The 22,182-nt window shown below is 37.1% G+C and overlaps 1 protein-coding gene across 2 annotated transcripts in view; it reads left to right on the top strand.

Annotated features, from left to right (window-relative positions):
• WDR70 (WD repeat domain 70) overlaps positions 1-22,148 on the top strand; it is a 128,129-nt gene extending 105,981 nt beyond the window's left edge. For both annotated transcript variants that reach the window (XM_048291712.1, XM_048291713.1), the window contains 5 exons: positions 8,600-8,700; positions 10,118-10,197; positions 12,882-12,998; positions 13,323-13,485; positions 21,682-22,148. In XM_048291712.1, the coding sequence (XP_048147669.1) occupies positions 8,600-8,700; positions 10,118-10,197; positions 12,882-12,998; positions 13,323-13,485; positions 21,682-21,766 (546 nt within the window). In that variant the 3' untranslated portion in view covers positions 21,767-22,148. The remainder of the gene's footprint in view (positions 1-8,599; positions 8,701-10,117; positions 10,198-12,881; positions 12,999-13,322; positions 13,486-21,681) is intronic.
• The last annotated feature ends 34 nt before the right edge of the window (positions 22,149-22,182 follow it).

Genomic DNA, 22,182 nt, shown 5'->3' with positions numbered 1-22,182 from the left:
TATTTTAAATCTAATGATAGCAGGTCACTGCATTGTAGATACTCCCTAACCTCCCACCTTATTTATTGTAGTTGGCTCTTTTCCTTGGAAGAGCTCCAGGGAAATCTTGAACGTGAAGATTTTTGCAATTGGGGTTTTCAGTATATTTTTACATATAATATTAGTGCATTTTTACTATGTGAGTAGCCTTTTTCTTAAATCAGAGCATGTTAACCATATTTTTGCTTGAAAGAAGAAATGGCAGACATTTGAAGATGGCATACTTCTAAATCTGTTATTTAATTCTTTTATTATTATTAAAAATACAGCAGTTTTATGAGTTACACAGTTTTATCCCCTCTTCTGGTGCTTCCAGGAGGCAGACCAGCTTTTCCAAGTAAAGCAGCATGGCAATCCAGGTAGATGGCTATTGTATCACCTCTGTTCTCTAAGACACCAGTCAAATGAGATTAAAGAGTGCATAGTGGGAATTGATATGGCCTCTGAGCAGCACTGCTTCTCTGTGATTCTAAAGACAGAAATTCTGTAGCTCTTGGAGGGCAGCAGATGGTTAATGTAGCTGATGTTTCATGGAGATCGTCTGCAGAGAAATCAAGATAACAGTAGGAGAAGGGAAGAACTATATATATTGAAGCATTTCCTTTTAATGCTAACTTCATTGGTGGATTTTACTTTCCATTCTGCATTTCAACCATCATTATCAATGATCTTTGATTATTGCATAGAAATGATAGTGTTGTGTAGAAATTATCGCATCAGGTAAGATTGCTATTATCTTCAGATTAGAATATCAAGTTTTTGATTTTTTAAAATTTTTTTTCCTTTAAATTCCAATTACACAGAATTGGAGAGAAATTATTTGTTAACTTGGGAGAAAATGTGTTGAAACACTTGCTTAAAAGTCCTTAGGGTCTGTTTCTGAACTTCATGGAGTATGAGTGAGAGTAGTGTTTTCTTTTAAAGCATTGAGATCTTTGAGACAGGAAGGAGTTACTCTACTGCCTGTGAGTTAGAATGCATATGGATCTTTCCTCAGCATGAGATTTTTAGTATCTTTTGAGGCATTTTCCTCTGTTTTCTCAAGGGGTGTATGCATTCTTGCCGGGATGAATAAAATAAAAAGTGGCAGAGGTTTACTTGGTCCGTGTAAACTGTGACCCACATAAAACGCATCTGTGAAAATTTGTACAAAAACTAGATTTGTATCCACGGTACAGCAGTCTAAATATCTGAAGTTTCTAAATGGTTCCACACCTTTATCATGAAATGGAAAAGCTCGAGAGCCTCTGCTTTAATATCTTTCCTAATAAGAGAAGTTGATTAAAAGCGGTAGTAACCAAACAGGGATGGGGAGCAACTTGTGGTAGTGCGAAGCTGTCTTCAGCACTAAATATTTGCATGTTTTATTCAAAGACATAGAAACGCTATTAAATAAATGGAGGTTTTTTCCTGAAATAACTTTGTACATTCATCTTCTCATATGGGAAGATGTACTGCTAAAGTCAGAAGGACTGAATGTGCAAGTTCCAGAACTATATAAGATAAAACTGAAAGGCTACACTGAGATTTCATCCCTCCATTCAGCCCAAGTTTGAAATTGCTTACCCCTCTCAAATACAAATGTAATATAGGCTTCTGTAACAGATAATGTTAATTTGGAAGGTAGTTGCTTTTTATTGTAGGCTTCCTAAGTAGTATTGCTTATTATGTTTTGAGCTTCTCTGAGTTTAAAAGATACTGCAAGCAGTTCTTCACTGTAAATACGTAGTAGTTTTATAAAAGGGAAAAGACAGAATAGATGTGCTAAATAAACTAGTTGCATGCATACTTGCACTGATTTTGATAGGCAAGGTTTTTTCAAAAAGAGTGGAATTTGTAATGATTACAGTTAAGATAAATCCTCAGTTCATCAGAAAAGCCCCACTTAGCCACTGCTGGGGTCACCTGTCCTTACAGAATCCACAGCCATGGTCAGAATTCATTTTCCATGTTTGCCGTCTTCCCTGCTGACATGTCACTTACCTGACTGCTTGGACAGCCAAGTGCAGCAAATCCAAGCAGTGCTGTTCAAACAGAGCCCATCACATACTGTCACAGCCACTGAAGCAAAGCTTGCACATAGGAAAGAGGGAAGGTTTGTTTAAGTTTTTCTTCTAATTGAAAATATTTTCTTAGGGCAGCAGCTCTTGCTTTCACTTTTTCATTGTATAGCTTCAGAAGAGATGCTGAGGAATTATTTATTAGATTGTAGGTTAGGAAAGGGGTAAGCAATAAGGGCAAACATAGAGTTTTTTCTGTTTTATCCCTATTCAGTTGTTAAGTATCTCCAGAGCTAGACCTGATCTTTGAAGCTAAGGTTTTCAAGATTTGTTGGGCAGTTTTAGAAGTTTGTATCTGATGTATTCTTTCTACACTAGGAATATTCAATATGGGTACCAGGATTCTTTATCCTTGGATAAAGAATCCTGTGGAGTTTTATCTAAGTAGCACAACATGCTGTAATATAGATCCTCATTAGTTTTCTGTTTTTCTTTTATAGTTATTTTGGCCACTGTAGACTGTAGGGATTCACCTGACCAAATACAGATGTCTACAGCTGATCCAGTCACCCTAGGCTCCTTTTCTAATCAACAGAGAAAAATAAATGTATTCAGACTGTGATTTTATCTCATCCTAAAATAGATCTCTAAAATAGGTTAGTTGAAGGCCTCTGCAAAATGCTTTCTCAAAATGATTTCTCTCTATTAATTATAAAGGGAGATAATCTGTAGACATTTAAAGAGTAGACCTGTAAAGATTAGAGGTGTAGACATGTTAAGTTTGATGAAACAAGTCCCACCTAAACTCTTCACTTCCCTCTGTGGGTGTTTATTGTCTTCTACTAAAGTACTAGAACATTGAGGCTCTTGTTTTCTGACCTTGCCGACAGCGAAGTAGGAGATAATGGGTTACTTTTGCGTTCATTTCTATTGATTTAAGATTTATGACTATAGGCAATTTACAGGAGAAAAGCCTGCCGCTCTATGAAAGGCTTCTTCTAGCTGAGAGTGAAGCCTACGCTCTCTTACTTGCACGTGATTTCCCAACAACTGTCAAAACATCAGCAACGTCACCATGGAGTTACTGAACTTTATCTAAATTGTAACGCTTTTTTAATTCAAATGTTCGTGAATTCTTGCATCATAGGTTAGAGATGTGTGAAAACCTAGGATTAGCATGTTTCCTTTCCATTTGCAGTATTTTTCTGGAATTAGCAGTATTTTTTTCTAGTGGCTATTTGGAAGATCACTTTTGATTTTCCCAATTTACAGGTGGAATGTTGGCTGTACATCCAGCACAGGGAAAGTATGAATATTAGCTGTATGTCAGCATCATTCAGTAGAGATTTCCACCTTCTCAGGGTAGTTTCACGTAGGGATGGAAGTAGACAGATGCAGTCTGCAAATCAGATTTGTAGTCAGTGTTTTCATTTGAATAGTTTGCACTAATAGCTGTGGGAGGAGACATTAATTTAGTGAATTTAGCTTAAAAGTCTGATAGCTGCCCTTAACTGATTAGTCATATCTGGTGTTTTGCAGCAAATGTGTAAGCCAGTTGAAAGACAAGAGTGAAAGTGTGTACCTGAAGTGAAAAGAAAGAAAAATGGAAAATGTTTATTCCATGAGTGCATAACTGATAAGGAAACGTGTTTTTCTTTCCTCTTCCTTGAATGGCAGGAGAAGCTTTACAAAAGAACTTGAAAAAGCTGATACGTTATCATGCATTATCTGAAAATACACTTTACATGAAATGTTCATTTTCAAAAACAGCTGCATGGTACTTAACCTTAAAACTTAACTGTCTTTAGGGAGAAAGGGTGGTTTCCAAAGAAAACAGTGCCTGACTGAGAAGCACTAAGACCTCCTGAAGGAGGGAAAAGAAATTAAAACATCACTGTAAAATATGGCCCCTCTAATTTACTTTTCATTTCACAGTAGCAAAGAAAGAATATAGTCCTGTTGACCTATGTGCTCTAGAAGTGTATGGTGATTCCTATTTATGTCAAAAATACGAAAGTTCTTGGAATTTTTTGGAAAATGATGAAACCATTATCATGCCAGTCTTGTAGCAGTTATGACCTCCATATGTGTACACACATACATGTCTGTTTAATAAAATTTTGCTAACAAAAAAAGATTAACTGTTATCATGGGCCTTGTTTACATAAGAAGTTAGTGAGATTTTGTTGGATCTCAGCTGAAATGCACCAAATGAAAAAAATAAATGCTTTTGTACAAGATCAGCTCACAGACATGTAAAATGTTAGTATAGGAATGCAAGAAGGCAGTGATGGACAGAAAACCCAAATCTTCTCTTAATGTTTTGCAGCAGTGTGAAGGAGGAAAGAGACCTTCTTTGTATATGTTCTTGTTATTTTGTACATAATGGGCAACCTCACATTTTGGTAGATTCAAAAGATACTAGTAAGATTAAGTGACTGCTCAGGCTCTGGAATGCTGCAGAAAAATATTTTAGGTCTAAGATGTAATATTCATGTGAAGACTGTATGTACTCTGTAATTCATAGGAACTAGGAATAGTTGCTGCATTAGCTCATTCATGTTTTTTTTCTTTATGTTTTATCACAATGTGTCCTCTTCAAAGCTTCTTACAATCCACATTATCACTGCCGATGTGTCATCTCAAACCATTCATAGTCCCCCTTACTAGAAATTATTAACCTTTCTTTCCTGCCCCCAACCTGTACTGACCCCTCTGAGACTTCTCTTCCCATCCTGGGCCAGCTCTATCCACACTCTAAACCTGAATGTTTTTGTCTGAAGTGTGGCCCAGGGAACTGAACTTCACCTTTGCTGCTGCAGTCTTGAGCCATCTTCATAAGCAAAGATCCAGGAAAATTCTTTCAGTCTTTGACATCACTCTGTAGTTTTATGACCTTACCAGCTTCATGGTTTCATCTTAGGGGGTAAATTTTCCACTCCTATGCCACAAATCATTTTAATCTTTTCTTGCTGACCTTGTAAAATGCCCTCTCTGCATTGTTTACTCCTGTCAGGGTGTTGCCTAAGTGCTCTGGACAGTTTCAGTTGAAGTAGTTAGCTTTTGCTTGGTGACAAATCTGCTTTAGTTATTCTTCACTGTGCCTGTTTAACACAGGGCTATGTTCCTAGGCCAGAATAAATGTACCATTCTGTGTTACAGAAAACAAGGCTTCAGTTTCTCATTTAGAGACACTGCTGTTAACTCATGTCAAAGCACTATTACTTGCACGGTACCAGGAAAGCTGTGTGTGTAGTTGCCTAGTGAGCTCACCTAGATGGAGAATAACCTGACAGAAAAATTATTTGGTGGTGTTTACTGTTTACCTGCAGCAGCAGCTCTGCTTCTATGATTCAAAGGGGAAACACACAGGTGAGAACAGACTGATAGGGCTGAGACTATTTAGGAACCACCCCAGAGCTGCCTACTCTCATTGTGTCTGTCATTGACACCCACTGAATCTGTTCTAACGGTGAGAGTCACGAAGGTAAATTTAGAGTTCTTCTCTTTTGGATAATATTTTTAATATTTTCCTCATCTGACTTCACAAAAATATTTTCACAATGTTTTCTCAGGATTTCCCAATGTAAGCTACTGTGTTTGTATATGCAATAGACATTGCCAAAGACTTTTCAGATTGATTTCATTTCAAGAACTTAATGCTTTTGCAGCAGCAAAAGTACAAAACAGCTTTTAAATCATTACTAGTAATTATCTTTTGTAATTTTCTTATAATCACAAAGCTGGCCACATCAATCTATGGAAAAATTATTTTCAGGGTTTTTGTGACAGGCTTCTGGGAGTTCATGCTCCAAAAGCATAGTGTCCAAAACATCCAGCCATCACAGAAATCCTTTTTTCAAATGTTGAAGATGTTTATGTGATGATACATTCTGCATTTTATCATTCTTATTTGTTATAAGATGTTTTCCATTTGCTCAGCTATGACCTGGAATTTTTTTGTTTTCAGAATATACATAGGTTTTTCTTGTTTTAAACAAAATAAATTATTTGAGGTTTGTGGTTGGGTTTTTGGTTTTTTTATGGTAGGACTGGTTGGACACTGAAACAGGTTGCTGAAAGAGGCTGTTCAGTCTTCATCCTGAGAAATAATAAAAACCAAGCTGGGTGATATCCTGAGCTGTCTGTAGTATCTGACTATGCTAGGAGCAGGATGGTTGAATTAGTCATCTCCAGACCTCTCTTCCAACCACAGCCATTCTGGAGTTGTGTAAAATTCAGTATCAGTAGGTGAGTACCTACCTACGTGCACACGTAAGCAAAGGCAGGAAACCAGTTATTTGTCTGCAATTAACATACTTACTTGCCTGGAGAGCTGGGAGGTAGGACCTACTTTGAGATGGAATTTGATGTTTAGCATTTCCAGTGATAAATATGTGTCCCTGAGTTATTCTAAGTGGAAGCAGTGAGAAGTTAGAGGCATCAAATAAATACTCTTTAAGTGTTAATTATTTTTGTGTGATAAAGATTCTCCTTACCCTTCCCTCCCAGTGTTAAGACCTAGCCTACAGTGATCCCTTTGTTATACAGTTGATTAGAATTTTCACTTCTTTAGGATTATATGATTGGGAAAATTTTTTAGGATATAGTTCAGGAATTCAGCATTTCGGTATTTTTGAAGAATTGTTAGTTTCTAAAATAATGTGAAAACCACATAAATAGTTTTTATTACTACTTATAAAGTAGGTTTATATGCCAGTGGATTAATAAAATTACTACATGTTCAGAGCTTGAGTTTGTTTAGTTTTTAACACATTGTATTCTGGGGACGTTTTACAGTTTCAGAAGATTTATAGGGCTACATTTAATGGCAGTTTCTTTTGCCTGCACTGTAGCACGTGCCATGGTGGTTTTAAGTGTGCTGTGCATGTTTGACAAGTTAGAAACTCAGCAAACCCCATCAGACAGCCACACTGTCTCAGGCTTGTTTTTGTTGGCTGGTATCCACTACCATGCTATAAAATACATTTACTTGACAGTAGAAAGTGGAGAACCACATTAACTACAGAGTTTAAAAAGGCTGGCTAACCACATGCAATAAATATTAATAAAAGAAAAGGCCACCCACCTTTGACCTTCAATACTTGTTAGTAGCTTTGGTGTTTTAGAGTTACTTTAGCATTTTGAGCATTACATAACAGTACATAAGACTCTTACTTAAGTCAAACAACTTGTTAGCTTATAACTTATCTATTAATAGCTTATCTATTAATAACTTACCTATTGTGTACCTCAGATTTACCTCTAAAAATGTTGTTTTGTAGTTGTCTTGTAATAAGCAAGCCAGGTTTATTTGTACCTGTAAGTAAATGGGAAGTAATGTTGTATGTTGTGTGTATGTAGAAGGAGGATACTCTGCTGGGGAACCTTGTAAAGAATGACTATTTGATTAATGAAACTTATCTCACTCAGTTTTTCTTGAAACAAGAACACAAAGCAAAAAAACAGCTCAGAGGAGTGTCATGCATCATCTTGTGGTAAAATGAAGTTCTGATTCATAATGGCTGAATGGGCTTCAGGATTTTTTCAGTATTTTTAATGTTATGTGCCTCCTAGCATTCAAAAAAATGGAGTCTGGACAAAACCAGAAATAGTATGGAACATGCAGTGGGAAGTGGAAGGAGAAGAAAGGCAAGGCTAGAAAAGGGAGCATTGTTCCATGAAATATTAACAGGATAATGTATCTTGCTAGCTCTGAATACATTTATTACATAAGTAGCACAAACAAACTTCAGCCTTGGACGCTATCCCTTTAAGGCATCACTGTCTGTCAAAAATAGATACTTTCTTTTGTGTTTTTGATGAGACAGGTTGTCCTCTGTGGGAGACTGTGCCCACTTTGGTTCTCTCAAGTCTGAAGTTTGAGTCTTAGAGTTTCTGTGCTGCTGAATCAGACTGAAAACAGTACTCACATGGAGATTCAAAGTCACATGTAGAACAATACTCTTAATGTCTGAAAATGAGTTTCGCTGCTGACCAGAAGGGTGACAGTACTGTGAGACATTGGTTTCAAATACCAAGTTCTTAGTGTTGTGGGTAACAAAGAAGCAAGAGTGAAAATCAGCATCTCTTCCGTTTCTGCAGTGAGCAAGTGAAAGGTCAACAGTGTATGACAAGAAGGGAAAAAACAGATAAGGTGATGAATGAAGTGGGAGAATTAAGAATTAAAAATAAGAACACAAAAGTCATGAAGGCCTGGATCACTGTATCATATCTGAAGCTTAATTGTTCTCCTCAAATTCCTCTCTAACTTTCCATTTCCAATATGCCCATGAAGACCCTGGCAACAGATTATCTGTGGAAACCACTGGTTATCACCCTGTCACCAATTTTTACTTCCTTCCCTGCCTACATCCTTGTGTTGACACTCCTTTTACATTGTATTCTACTCTGGAGTTATTCATTCACATATTCACATGCTCATTCTTGTGCTTAAGCTTGGTCCAACTACAGTGTGATGCACTCTCTGACAATGTGAATATTAATTCTAAGGTCCAGATGAGTGACCAACTAACTGTCAATATCTCACTTCATTTCAGAGTGTCGTGCGTTGCCTTTGGCATCCCAAGCTCAACCAGATCATGGTTGGTACTGGAAATGGTTTAGCCAAAGTGTACTATGATCCTGTCAAAAGCCAGAGGTATGTAATTGTGTTTTATTATGGTTGTTTTCACAAATTTAGCCTGATTCTGTGATTCAGTGATTATACTAAGAAATGAGAAAACCTGGTTTAGTAACATTTGTTTTGCAGAGTTACACTTATTTAGCAACAGTAGAAAGAGAAAAAAAAATAACCCAGAATGTTTACTTATGAGGAGTGGCACTTTTTCCTCTGAGCTTTTTCTGTTGCAGTATGCTGACTATTCTACCTGAATTTACAAATGCTTTCATTTTTTAATTGCATGAAACCTGCAGTAGGAATAACCACCCTTTCATCCTGTCTCTTGGAGGTTGCTGAGGAAGTGTGACTGAATGGATATTTATGATATTTAGTCATGTATTTTTAATGCATATTTTTTTTCCTGAAGTAAAAATCTTGTTTAGAAGCATAAACTTCAGTGCTGGTGAAGTAATACTGGAAGACACAGTTTGACAAGGTGTAACGCAAGGAAGCACATCCCCACCTTTCTTCTAGTCTTCCTTGCCACCCTCATTTATGACGTGGATTTTGCCTGTACATCTAAGGGAAAGGTGGTACTGATTTATCAGAAGGTGGCTTGCCAGCCTAAGATGAAGAGGACCTAAGTAGCCTATAAATACTTGTTTTGCAATTCATTTGCCTTTACCATCTGGGTTGGCTGGAGAACTGGGGAATGCTTCCTTCCTGTCAGTCTGGAGGATATGTACAATTCTTTGATACTGAGTGGGATAAATAAGTTGTTTCCCCTGTATGCGCCATCTTTGTTCTGCTGGCACCCAAAACCAAACTGTGTTACAGTTAATGTTTTCTGGATACTTACTGTCACGTGGGCACTTGGATGTGAAGATAAACTCTGGTTTACAAGATTATCAGAAGTAAGTTTTGTTTTTCTGGTTTTGTCAGTTTAGAGAACAAGAGAATTGATCATCATTGTTTGGACCACAGAGCCCTAGCGCAGTTTTGTGACTGGCTTGTTTCCTCGTATTTACCATGAGGAGGAAAATACTACTGGTTTAAATCAATCTTGCTGCAGCCAGGCTTATGCAGTCTTTCCTGCCTTGGTGTTACAGACACCTGGTTAGATAACTGCCACCTCTGCTGCTTAGGAAGAATAATACCAGAGGCAAACGAGTGCCCAAGTTTGGAGAGCAGCACTTCCAATGTGCACACTAAAGTACTGTGGACAAATGAAGTGTGAAATGAATCTTCCACCCTTATTTCTGCGTGTCATATAAACTGCTCTGTAACAGAAACACTATAATCTCTCTACCCTCCTTCACATGGGCATGAACAGGCAAAGATACAGACATTCATGAATATTTAGAGTGCTGTGTAATTTTGTTGAGACTGTCTTGAATAAAAACGGATTTCTGTTTGATATAAACAAGACTAACTGAACTGCTCTGTTTCCTCGTAGGGGAGCAAAATTATGCGTGGTCAAAACAAAACGAAAAGAGAGACAAGCAGAGACTCTCACGCAGGATTACATTATAACACGTAAGAAATTTAAACATATCTTTATAACAGCATCCCTAGCTCATTCTTGGGTTTGAAATGATTTGCAGATCATTTAGCTTTATCTCTTCTCCTCTAAAAAGTCTTTCATTAAGCATTGATCATTGATATCATATATTGGTGCTTCATACAAAATTTTTGTAGTGTTGCACAACCAGAAAGGTATATACATTCCGTATGCTCTGTAAAGTTGTTCATAATGGTTGATTTCTTGATAGGTGGTGCTCCTGAAAGCCTCCAAAATTTTGGAGCTTTCGTAAATCTTCCATTTTGCTTAATTGTGGAGTGTAGATGGGTTTAGGAAGAGTTTTGCCACTTTGCAGTACCAGTGACAAAATCAGAGATGAGAGAGAAGTCTTGAACAAATACCAAATGGTTTTTCCAAATTTATAACTTAACCCAAGTTATATAGGGTTTTAGACAGCTTAGCTATCCCTAGCCTTAGGGGTTTTTAAGACCTTATGTTCATACTAAGGCTCACTGATGCATAAAAAATAGTTATCGTTGCTTCTATAAAATGTTTAATCATCTGTCTTTTCCCAGTGACAAATTTTACAGTGGAAAGAGAGGATTAACTGAGAGGTCTTGACCCTCCCCATTAGCATTGCCCTATGTAGTGTTTCCTCATATGAAATAAGAACAGTCACACAGTTGTGCCGTCTTGCTTCTCTTCATCCTCTTTCAGTTCCAGGGTGTTCAGCTCTGATTTCTAGTAAGCTTGGTTTTACCCATACTGAAACCATTTTTTCTAGAATGAACAAGTTGTTTGGCAGCATAATAAACAAAAAGAGGTTTAGAGTGAGAAGGTTTGGGCAGTCTTGGTAACTAGACCTATATCAAGGCACTTTGGTTCTGGGTTCCCATCTTGGGCACTTTCTAGCCACAGCTGTCTCCAACCTACCATACTGCTGCAGATGTCCAGCTCCAGTTTTTAGGGTAAACTTAAGCAGCAACTGCCAAAGATCAGGGCTATTTATCTTCATGGGGTGCTCTTAATCCATCCTTATAACATCCTTCACTGTAATGCTTTGTGTGCAGTGTTTATACTCTAAAGAACTTCTGTGATTTTTTAAAGAAAATTCTGCTTAAAATCCAGTGAAACTTGTGTGTTCAATGGCATTTATAAATGTCATTGAAAGATACAGGTCCAAGTTATGCAAATTTTTCGGATTTCGTCACTGATTTCTAGCTGTTTAACTGTTTCTTCCGCATCATTTTGAAACTAAACAAGGATGTTTCCATATACAGTAATGCAGAAAAATGTTGTAAGGATTTGCTCAGCAAATGTTTAAGTTTTTTGCATATTTTGGAAACTTTTCAGAGGTTAGATGTCTGTCTTTTAAGTTACAGATAGAACTGGGAATACCCGAATATCTCCAAAGTGCTTTTGCAAAGTGAACTGACCCTTTTTTTCTTCTCTTTTTTCTTCTCTTTATTCTCCCCTCTTTCTCTTTTTTTTTTTTTTTTCTTTTCCTTCAGATTTCTTGTTGCTCCTTAATATGAGAATTGCTTGCAATGGCTACTTAAAATGCAGGAATGTTGTTTTCAGGGATTAAGTGTCACTTTTAAAATGCAGAAATACACAGCCTGGTTTTCCTTAGACAACCTTGACTCCACAAATGGCAAAAGCTTGGATCTGTGCATTAGTCACCTCAGATGCTCTGTGGAAACTGATCAAGCTTAGTGCTTGGCAGAAAATTGTCCTTGGCATTTCATACTTAAAGAAATCTGCAAAAATTGTTTCAAAAGATCTACTGTGTGTCACCTGTCTGTGACTTCACTCAGTCTAATAAATTGAAGAGGCCTACAGAAATAAACTGAAAACTCAAGCTGATAGGTACCTGAATGTTCCTAAATTTAAGATCCGTTTGATTATTTTTTGTCTTTATTGGATCATTTGGCCCTGACACAATTTCCCTTATTTTGGGAAACAGCAGCAATGAGCACACCTGCATGTGAGATATAAACTTCGCTGCAAGAAAACCATGTCCATTAACATGGTGTTTCTCTGTTGCTAACAAATGAGTCTCTTGTCTGAGTGGATCAAAGCCATTACTGTGATTGAAGATAGCACTTTTATGAGGAAATAGAAATTTTAAATCCTTACAATTTAGGCAGACTGCCTCAGTTATGTTATTTTTCCAATGGTGAGTAATCTTATTATTTTAGAAAGAACATGATTGTGACTTCATAAGCATAAAATTACATTTGGAATCATTGAGGGGTTTCCGCTCCACTCTTTGTCATATCCAAGAATGTATCAAGTGCCTTGTCATGCTCTGAGCACGTGAGAAGGCTTTAGAAACATGGGAAGTTCAGAAAAGAGTAAGTGGTTGGTCACAATGCTAATGTTGAGAACTGAATGACAGAGATATGAATGAAATACACATAAATTGTGGAAACAGCATTTCAGAGGAGAGGCTCCTGCCTGAAGGAACCCTGGTATCAGACTGTTTTCATCTTTGAAAAATTCAGCAGAAAGAAACCCCTGAAAGTACAACTCAGTAAACCATTGTTTGGATATAGGATTACTGCGAGGCTGCTCCATTTTTTTCCACTGCTGCACTTTTTCCATTGCAAGAAAGAACCCAACTCTTTGTATTGAAGATGTTAAAAGGAAAGTGGAATTTATAACATTTAATTTTCTCCAAATTGTGACCCTTCAGCCCATGCGCTTCCGATGTTCCGTGAACCACGACAACGAAGCACGAGGAAACAGCTGGAGAAGGATAGGTTGGACCCCATGAAGTCTCACAAACCTGAACCTCCAGTAGCAGGAGCAGGTAATCTAGGCGTAATCATTTTAGAGTGTCGTATGCTGAAGGGGCCATCATGTTTTGGTTCTACACTCATTTGGATTTGCATTTTTTGGGTGGTGACTCTACTCCCTAGATCCAGCACTTTAAGACATTGATGTCTCATTGGAGTGCTTGCCTACAAAAAATTAGTAATCACAATGGCTTACTTTGAGTTACATAATCAGCAGAACACCCGCCTGAATGGAGCTCTAAGTTAAACCCTTCTTATAGCATTAAATAACCTCTTTGTATCAGATCACCATAGTAGACTCTGCATATTTCTTAAATATTTTTCTCTTCGTGCCACAGGTCGTGGCGGCCGTGTTGGGACTCATGGGGTCACCCTGTCATCATATATAGTCAAGAACATTGCCTTGGACAAGACAGACGACAGCAACCCTCGAGAGGCCATCTTACGTCACGCGAAGGAAGCAGAGGAGAATCCATACTGGGTGGCTCCAGCATATGCTAAGTAAGGCACCAATTAGGAATACAAGTAACATTTCTAGAGGCCAATAGGAGTTTACTTAAAATAGAAGAGACATTTTTAATGCTATACTTCACCTTTTTTTGGATTGCTGCCACAAATACGTAAACCAAGAATATACTCTTTTATGAAGATACGAGTTTCCAGGAGGTTGAATTGTTGAAATTTCATATTTCCACTTTTAAAATGTACCTGCTAGTGCTAGAAGTTATTTTGAAGCTTGCAAAGTTGATTTGAGTTTAGAATCTTCTCCAAATCCATGCCTAAAATTGCAATATACCTTTTAATAGGGTACTATCCCACTGATACATTGAGATAATTTTCCAATATGCCCTCTAGTTCTGACTGATTCTTAGGTTAAACCTTCAAAATATTTACTTGGTGTTATGACAGGATGATTTCTCAACTATCATAAGTTTTTATCTGAATTTTTCCTACATGAGGATCCAAGTAACTGCCTGAATTAACTTGGTTTTAAAGGTACAGCAATATTAAAAATTGCACTGATAAAATCTCCTACCAAAAATTCTACATAAAGAAGTAAGTTTTCAGTTGTTACATAAATTAAAGAACCTCAAAAAGATTTTTTAGTAAAACCTTGGCAATCCCACAGACAGTACTTTATTCAATTTAAATTGTATGTGTGAGTGTGGTATTTGTGTGCATATATTAAAATGAAGATTGTGCTTCTTGAATGCTTTCTAGCCAAGGAGTTTTTTTCCTAAAAATAAATACATTTAAACAATTAAATACAAACAATTAATATACAATAGTATAGAAATAAGTACTACATAAATGCATTTCATACTAATGAACTGAAACGAACACTTTAGAAATTAGTAGAATTGTCATATTTTATTATCATTGAGGGAGCTTTTTTCACAAAATAATGTCAAGCAGTGTTTTCAAAATGCATTAAGGAAAACATTTTGAAGAGCTGAAACAGTCTTCACAGAACAGTATGCCAATAATGAGTTACGGGTTTTTTGCACCCCAGTGTTCTATGTCCAAAGCTGTACATTCATTAGTATTTTCCTGATTACTTTCTTTATTGGTGTTCGGCTCTGTAGCTGAATCAATCACCACCTTTTTCCAGAAACTAGAAATATACTAAGAATCACAGCTTGCTTCTGATGGTGACATCTTTTCTGACTTGACCCACATGTTCACAGAGATAACTAAATAACTGTTCCAAAGCAGCTTGAGAGTGTCAGTGACCCAGCCTGACTTTGGATTGGGTAATTAGTAAGTATGGTACACTGGTAATTGATAAGTATGGCATTTGTACATCAAACCAAGGCATTATACAGTATCACTCTTGGTACCAAAGATGCAATGTTTGAAAGCCCAATTCTGTAGCAATTGTTGTAATTAGTGTGCTAAATATTGATTTTTTAATTGTTTGAGAGCTCATGATTACTAGAGAGGAAATGTACTTGGAATGTGTAGGCATCTGGTTTTATTTGAGGAATCCATTCTCAAAAGTACATGCAATCACACATTCCATCAGGTAGATAGATACCTCAGCATACTTTTGGCTTAAGTAACTTCATTGATTGTATATTAAGTTTCATCCCTGACACCTGGAATGTAGTAGACATGAAAGTTTTAAGACAAAGCTGTGTTACAGGAGGCTTACTGTGTCAGGTGGCCAGATCTCATTACAGTCCCTTGTTAAAGATGTGGCTGCAGGGGAAGAGGAGAGCTGGCTGAGAAGTGGGCAGGATGCAAGTCCAGACTGCTATTGACTTACACACCAGCCGGTGATATGTATGTGGGGGAATTGGACTGCAGCCAGCAGCATGCTGCCTTGATGACTTTGTCAGCTGATAAATCTCATCCTAGTGAAGCTGCCATTATGCTTGCTTTAAAAGCTTGACTTTCAGATATCTCTGTGCAAAGAGCATAAAAACCCCCCAAACAATAATAATTAATAATAATAATAATAACACAATAATAATACTATTAATAATGACACTAATATTAATACTAATAATATGTAAGACAATGAAATGCAGAAATTTTCTTACTGTGTCATGCTCTTAGTTTTCAGAAATTCAGGTCTATATTAACAGCCACAAAAAGCTGTGCTATTATAATATAATATATGAAATATAATAATATATAATATTATAGTAATATCCTACGTCTGACTTTACAGAGCATGTATATTTAACCTGTATATAAAATGCATCTTACAGATGTACTTACAGACTTATATTTAATAAAATATGCAAATTTCAAGTAATTGATATGAATTATCATGCAATATTGGTTTGTATATTGGACAGCTGCTTTAGCTATAGCATAAATTACACTATAGAGGTAGGAAAGGTGATATTCTGATACTTTCTTAAAATCATATACTGTCTTAAGACCTAAAAACCATACCTGCAGTATGTTTCATTTTTTAAAATGGTGTTTATTCTTTTACTACTTTACTCTTCTGATGCCAGTTTTTCCACATTTCCTGTAGTAAATTTTTACTTAAACATAGTATAAAACTATCCACTTGATACATCTTTTGTTTGACAAGGCTTTTGGTCCTGTGCTGTCCATGCACATAAAGTTTTCACTCATGTTCAGTGAAACTATAGTTTCCTTACACATTTTCTTCAGAGAATGTGTAAGGAAACTATAATTACATAATTTTCTCCACTTCCAGTTATGAAATAATTTTAGACTGAGAAGATTAAGAAATTATCTTCTTGTGGTTAATCAGTTTTTATAACTTGGAATATGATGACTGGATTGCAGTTTCTCTGTTCCTGATCCATACTGGTTAAGTCATTCTGAATCAGTTAACTGATTTAATGCTTTTCTAATTGTATATGAGGGAGAGTGACATTTTTACAAGGGTAGGTAGTGACTGGACAAGGGGGAATGGTTTTAAATTAAAAAAGGAGAGATTTAGATTAGATGTTACAAAGGAATTCTTTACTCAGAGGGTGATGAGGCGCAGAACAGGTTGCCCAGACAAGTTGTGGGTGCACCGTCCCTGGCAGTGTTCAAGGCCAGGTTGGATGAGGCTCTGAGCAACCTGATCCAGTGGAAGGTGTCCCTGCCCATGGCAGGGGGGTTGGAGCTGGATGATCTTTAACGTCCCTTCCAACCCAAACCATTCTATGATTTTCACTTCAATAAATCTTGTAAGAAACACATGACTTCTGCTGTTAGTTTATGCATTCTATGTAAAAATATATCCCTTTTTTTAGAGCTAAAGGTGCCTAATTTACTCTTGAAGCCAAATATTCATTTGCATTATTTATCACTTGAAAAGTTTTTCAAGCTTGTTATCATTATCTTGACCTTTCCGTTTCACCTGACATTTGAGTCAGAAAGGAGGCAGAAGTAAGTAAGAGGCAAAAGAATGGGTGAAAAACAGATGCTGCTGAAAAGGATGCTGGGGATGCTGAATCAGGAGATGACATGTCACCAAAGCCCAGTATGAATAAAGTGTCAAATAAGATGTGATCAACACAGCAGAAAAGTCATAATGGATGAGGATAAGGAAAAGATCTTGAGATTTCTCAGTAAAAAGCTTGTTAGAGTCCTTGGCAAGAGCCATTCCACTGGAGTGAAAGGAAAGGAAGGACAGATTGAAGATTTCAAGTAAAGAACTACAGGAAAGGAACTTGAGGCATCAGTTGTAAATGTTTGAAAATTACATTCTTCGTGAGCTGTTTGTTTTAACACAGCTGTACAGATATACTATAATGACTTCAGATGTCCCTCTGAAGGATCAGCAGGAATTACTAAGCATTGTCTAATCAGGCCCAAATGCAGCTTTCTTCTGTACCAGAGAGAAAGTGAGGGTGAAATTTCCCTCTTCAACAAGGTAAACTGGAGTTCTTGAAAATACCTTTCATTTCAGTGATGTTGCCTCTATTTTGCAGTCTTTTTGATTGCTGCTTGTCACTGTCAAAAGGGAATGACTTGAAGCAAGAGTCTGTAGCTGTGTTGTGTTCACTGAACTTTTTCTCAAAGGCAGTGCCAGTGTGTGAAGTGTTAGTCATGTAATGGCTCAAGTATCATTAGTTGAAGAATCAGGACTGAACAGAATGTCTTGTAACAGCAGCCTTGTTGATATGCCTTGGTATATTTATCCTAAATATTTTTTTGTAAATTGGTAGTTTTGAGAGGGGAGCCCCTGAGATTTAGGGAAGAGTTAGGATGGTTGGTGGGGTAAAGAAACAAAAAAGGTGCCTGATGCTGAAAACCTTAACTTTTCAGTCTGAAAAGGACCTTTATGGCATTATTCTGGTTTCCAAGCGTGCTTGAAAATCTTTTTTCTTTGCTTCTGTGCAATATAAACACAAATTTCAAAAGTTACTTTGACATGAGTCACATGTTGTGATATGTCGTTGTCATCTCCAGCTGGTTTTGCTGCAGCAGTATTATTTATCTGCTAGTCCATGTCAATGAGCTACTTTTACTGGATCCTCAAAAGGCAATTAAGAAAAACAACCCATAACCAGAGGGATTATGGTGACTCTAAAGCAGTCTTCCTGGCCCCTGGAAATTTTCTAGAGGTCTGCATATCTGAATATCTTGAAAACCACTGAAGTAAAGAGAAAGCACATAGTATAAATAAATCATGCTAGTTTGTTTTCCCGTTTTTGTTTGCAGCCTGTTACCATAACCCACAATAGGAATGCATTTTTCAGTGTATGAGATACTGGTTTCAGCTGACAGTCATGTGGAAACACAGGATCATAGAACAATTTAGGTAGGAAGGGAATGCCTGAAGTAATCTAGTCCAAGCTCCAGCTTCAAGTGCATTCACTTAGATCCAGCTGCTCTGATCCAGTTAGATTTGGGTTGTTCAGGGGCTTGCTCAACCAAGGTTAAATATCCTCAAGGATGGAAATTCCCACACCTCTCTGGGCAGCCTGTTCTAGCAATCTGGTTGGCAGGCACAGTATGCCCATGCTAAGTCCATGCTGCCTGTTCCCTACCACCTTCATGTCCTTTATGCTTCTGGAAATGCCTTCCACTGGGAGTCATTGCACAGTTTTCCTAGGAACTCAGGTTGGGTAGTTCCCCAAATCCTCCTTGTGCCCCTCACAAAAATTCTTACTTTTTCTAGCCAGTGAAAATCTCTCCCAGTCAGCATGACATCTCATTGATGACAGAGTGCCCTTGCAATGACATGGGGCAGCTCCCTCAGTCCCTCTGGATCCACCCATCTGATATGGATTTTTGCATGTCCAATGAGCTACAAACTCTCTGCCTTCCTCTTCCTGTTAGAAATGTCTCAGTCCCTACCAAAGATTCTGCTGTAGTGTAACAGTACTGCAGGCCTGAGGACAGACCTTATCAGGGAAGAATGGAGCCAAAAAAAGCACGGAGTATCTTGACATTTTCAATATGCTATGTTAGTGGTTTACCTGCTCAATAAAGCACATTTTCCTTTGCATTCTTTTGGCTGTCAGTGTTGCTGTAGAAGTCCTTTGTTGTTGCCTCTCACATTTCTTTTCTGTTTCAGTTCCATCTGAGTTTTGGCACTCCTAACTCTGTTCCTCCATGTTCATGTAACGCCTCTGTTCCTCTTAGCTGAGGGTGTCCTCATCTCCTTTGTGTTCTTCCTTTTTGGACTTCATGGTTTATCATGGTCAGATCCATATGCATCCACCCCAGGCTACTGCCAGGCTGTGCTTTCTTCAGATGAAATGTAATCTGTTTTGAGGAGATTTCCTCAAAGATCAGCCAGCTTTCCTCAGGCCCCTTTGCCCTCCATAGTATTTTGCCATGGGATCTGCCAAACAGATCCCAAACAAACTGAAATCAACCCCCAAAGTCAAGGATAAATAAAACTGAGAAACTTGATGAGGAAAAAGAACACAGCTTTCCACATGTATTATTTAGCCCTCAGAAATAAGAATATTTAGAAGTAGAAAAATTGTTTTTATAATTTTTGTGTAAATATTAATCACACAGCAAACTTCTACTACATTTGCTATCTCCAATGTAGTTACTAAGCAGAAAAAAATTGTCTTTTAATTAGATTAAGTGATCACTGCTGATAAAGCAATAACAAAAACAGTGTTTTAAAATGGTCAGGCATATGAATCACCCTAGGTGCCCCAGTTACAGCTATGTAGCTTGTGGAGGTGGAACAGTTTACATTTCAGCTGAGGCTACAGCTATTTCATGGTAATTTTAAAAAGTGAAGTAGCAAGCAGACTTGATTTCCTCTGTATGTTTTTGCTTTAGCTGGTTACTGCTTGATTATGGTACAGTTTCTCTCTTCTTTTTTTTTTTTTGCTTCCCCCCCACCTCAGTTTTCCTGCACTCAGTAGCACACTTAACATTATCTGAAGTCTATGACTTTTTTCTGTACCACTCCTATCCTGGAAAAAACGTAGGTTTTGCTGCTTGTTTGACAAATTTATTCATTCTTCTAAGTTGGAAATGCCTATCTGAATTATGACAGTTGCAGGTTTGTGGTCAGAAATTACAGGCTTGCACTTGGTTAGTTGTGCTTTACTAATGAAACTCTTAATACTGATGTCATCCTAGGGGACATTTAGATACTTTTCATCTATTGGGGTAAAAGGAAGGTACATTGTTAAAATGGGATAAATAAACCTCTGTCAGTATGTCTGGGAAAAAAGAGAAGATTCCATACATTCTTCCTCTTCAGCAGCTAGCAAAATCCAGTATTTCAGCCAATAAAGCCTTCATCCCTGGTGCCTGGTTTGGATTGAATGTTGATTTTTTTTTTTTTTTTTTTTTTTTTTTTTTTTTTTTTTTTTTTTTTACATCTTTCTTTAGCAATGGGTTAAGGAGAGTTTATGTACGTATTTTATAATGAAATTTTAAAATAGGAAAATATTTTTTCATCTTAGTTCTGGTTTCCATGGACACCAGAAGGACTCATCTAACTTCCATAGTGTAGGTCTTCATCTGGGTGCAAGGTCTGCTACAGCCTGCACCCCGGGACCGTGTGCCAGTCAGAGCTCTGCAGTAGGGCCATCTCTGGAATTATCAGTATGACCCTTTCCTCAATCGCAAGCTTGGAGGATGGAGAAGCAGGCAGGGCAATAGAAAGATCCTGTATGTAAGGGGAGTTTTCTTTGACTAGTTTTGGTGCCTTTTGGATCACTTAGTTAACAAGTGGAGAATCCTTCTCTTTAAGAGCTGATGTCTTGCTATTACTCTTTGAAGTCAGAGGCAACATTGGATTTTGCCTATTGTGTTACCTAAGGCAGGCATAATTTTTTTAAGGTTTCTGCATTGTGTAGAGTTTGCCAAATAACAGTTGCTATAATAATAATAATGCTTCACATCCTTAGACTGTTGCAAAAACATTAGTTAATATAGTAATGAGATGATGACTGCCTTGGCTGCATTTTATACTTTGTCATGTTGAGAAGGTGAGCACAACCAGGATCAGAAATCTAATAGTTTCAGCTCTGTAGTGATTGTGCTGAGAATTAGGTTGGAAAAGGGAACTGTGCAGTTATTGAAGAGTAAAACAGGGGAACTGAATGTCCAAACAGTTTATTGAATTGCTACTTGATACTGCATTCATTTAGAAAGTAATCAATAATTACTTTTGTAAAGTTTAAGCGGTATTTAAAATTCAAATAAAGAGTGGAGGAATTGATACCATCACGCTTGACTGTCAGATACACTGTGTTCTCATATGAAGGTCATTAGGTTTTTTGTGGTACAGTAGTGTTAGATAAAGTCTCTGGAGGAGAAGCTGTTTTTTCATGCATAGGCTTAGCCAGAAATCTGGCTTAACTGTTCTGTTTTCACTTACTGGCTGCTGTTGTTCTATAGTGTATCAAAATGGAAGTTTCTTTTTAAAAAAAATCATGGAATGAAGAGACTCTGCTTTTCTAGCATTGAATTAAATGTATTTGTTCCTCACATCTATCTTAATTTTATTCATAGAATACATGGATACTGATTGTAAACTAATGAGGAGATAATACTTGCAAAATACATGTGTTTCTTGTGCTTTTTGCCTGTGAGCTGCAAGTTTCTTCAGTTCTGAGAAGGTTAGTTGATAGGTTAATGTCAAAAATAAAAAATGGACAAGTCTAGAATGCTCTTTTTTTGGAAGTGTCTATATGTATCTATCTCGTTTGTGTCTAGTGCCTGTCTAATACAGTTTCTGATAAAGTATTGTAGTCTGACCACTATTCTGATCTTTTTAATATTTTCTAGAACACAGCCAAAAACAGTTTTTGCGGAAGTGGAACCAGAAGATGATGAAACAGACAAGCCAGAGTGGAAAAAACGTAAAATTTGAAAAATAATGGCTTTAAAGAATCATTTTAGAGCATTTGAAACGAAACGAGATGTTTATTTCTTTATTTGGGATAGTGGGTCAAAATTTGAAAGCAAAAATTACTTCAATTTATAAAACTTGCTGCAGTATAAAAAAGGGCTTATTGAATTACACTGGCTTAATCCCACATCTGAATTTTGTAATAAGGAATTACTTATATTGTGCAAATAACTCCTCTATGTCAGTTACTTAGCTTTGTGAGTTAAGTGAAAAATATTTCTTTATAAATAGTGAATTCATTATATTGCCAAATGTTTTTCATGACTGCCAACTTTACAAATGCCGTGTCATGACAGTGTTCAATGAATTCAAGTATACAAATAAAATAGTACAATTCTTCAGACTCCTTTTTATTTTTCCCAGGTAAGAGCTAACAA

Source organism: Corvus hawaiiensis, chromosome Z (genome assembly GCF_020740725.1).
Source record: "Corvus hawaiiensis isolate bCorHaw1 chromosome Z, bCorHaw1.pri.cur, whole genome shotgun sequence".
Lineage (NCBI taxonomy): Eukaryota > Metazoa > Chordata > Aves > Passeriformes > Corvidae > Corvus > Corvus hawaiiensis.
This window is presented reverse-complemented; position numbering and strand designations above follow the sequence as displayed.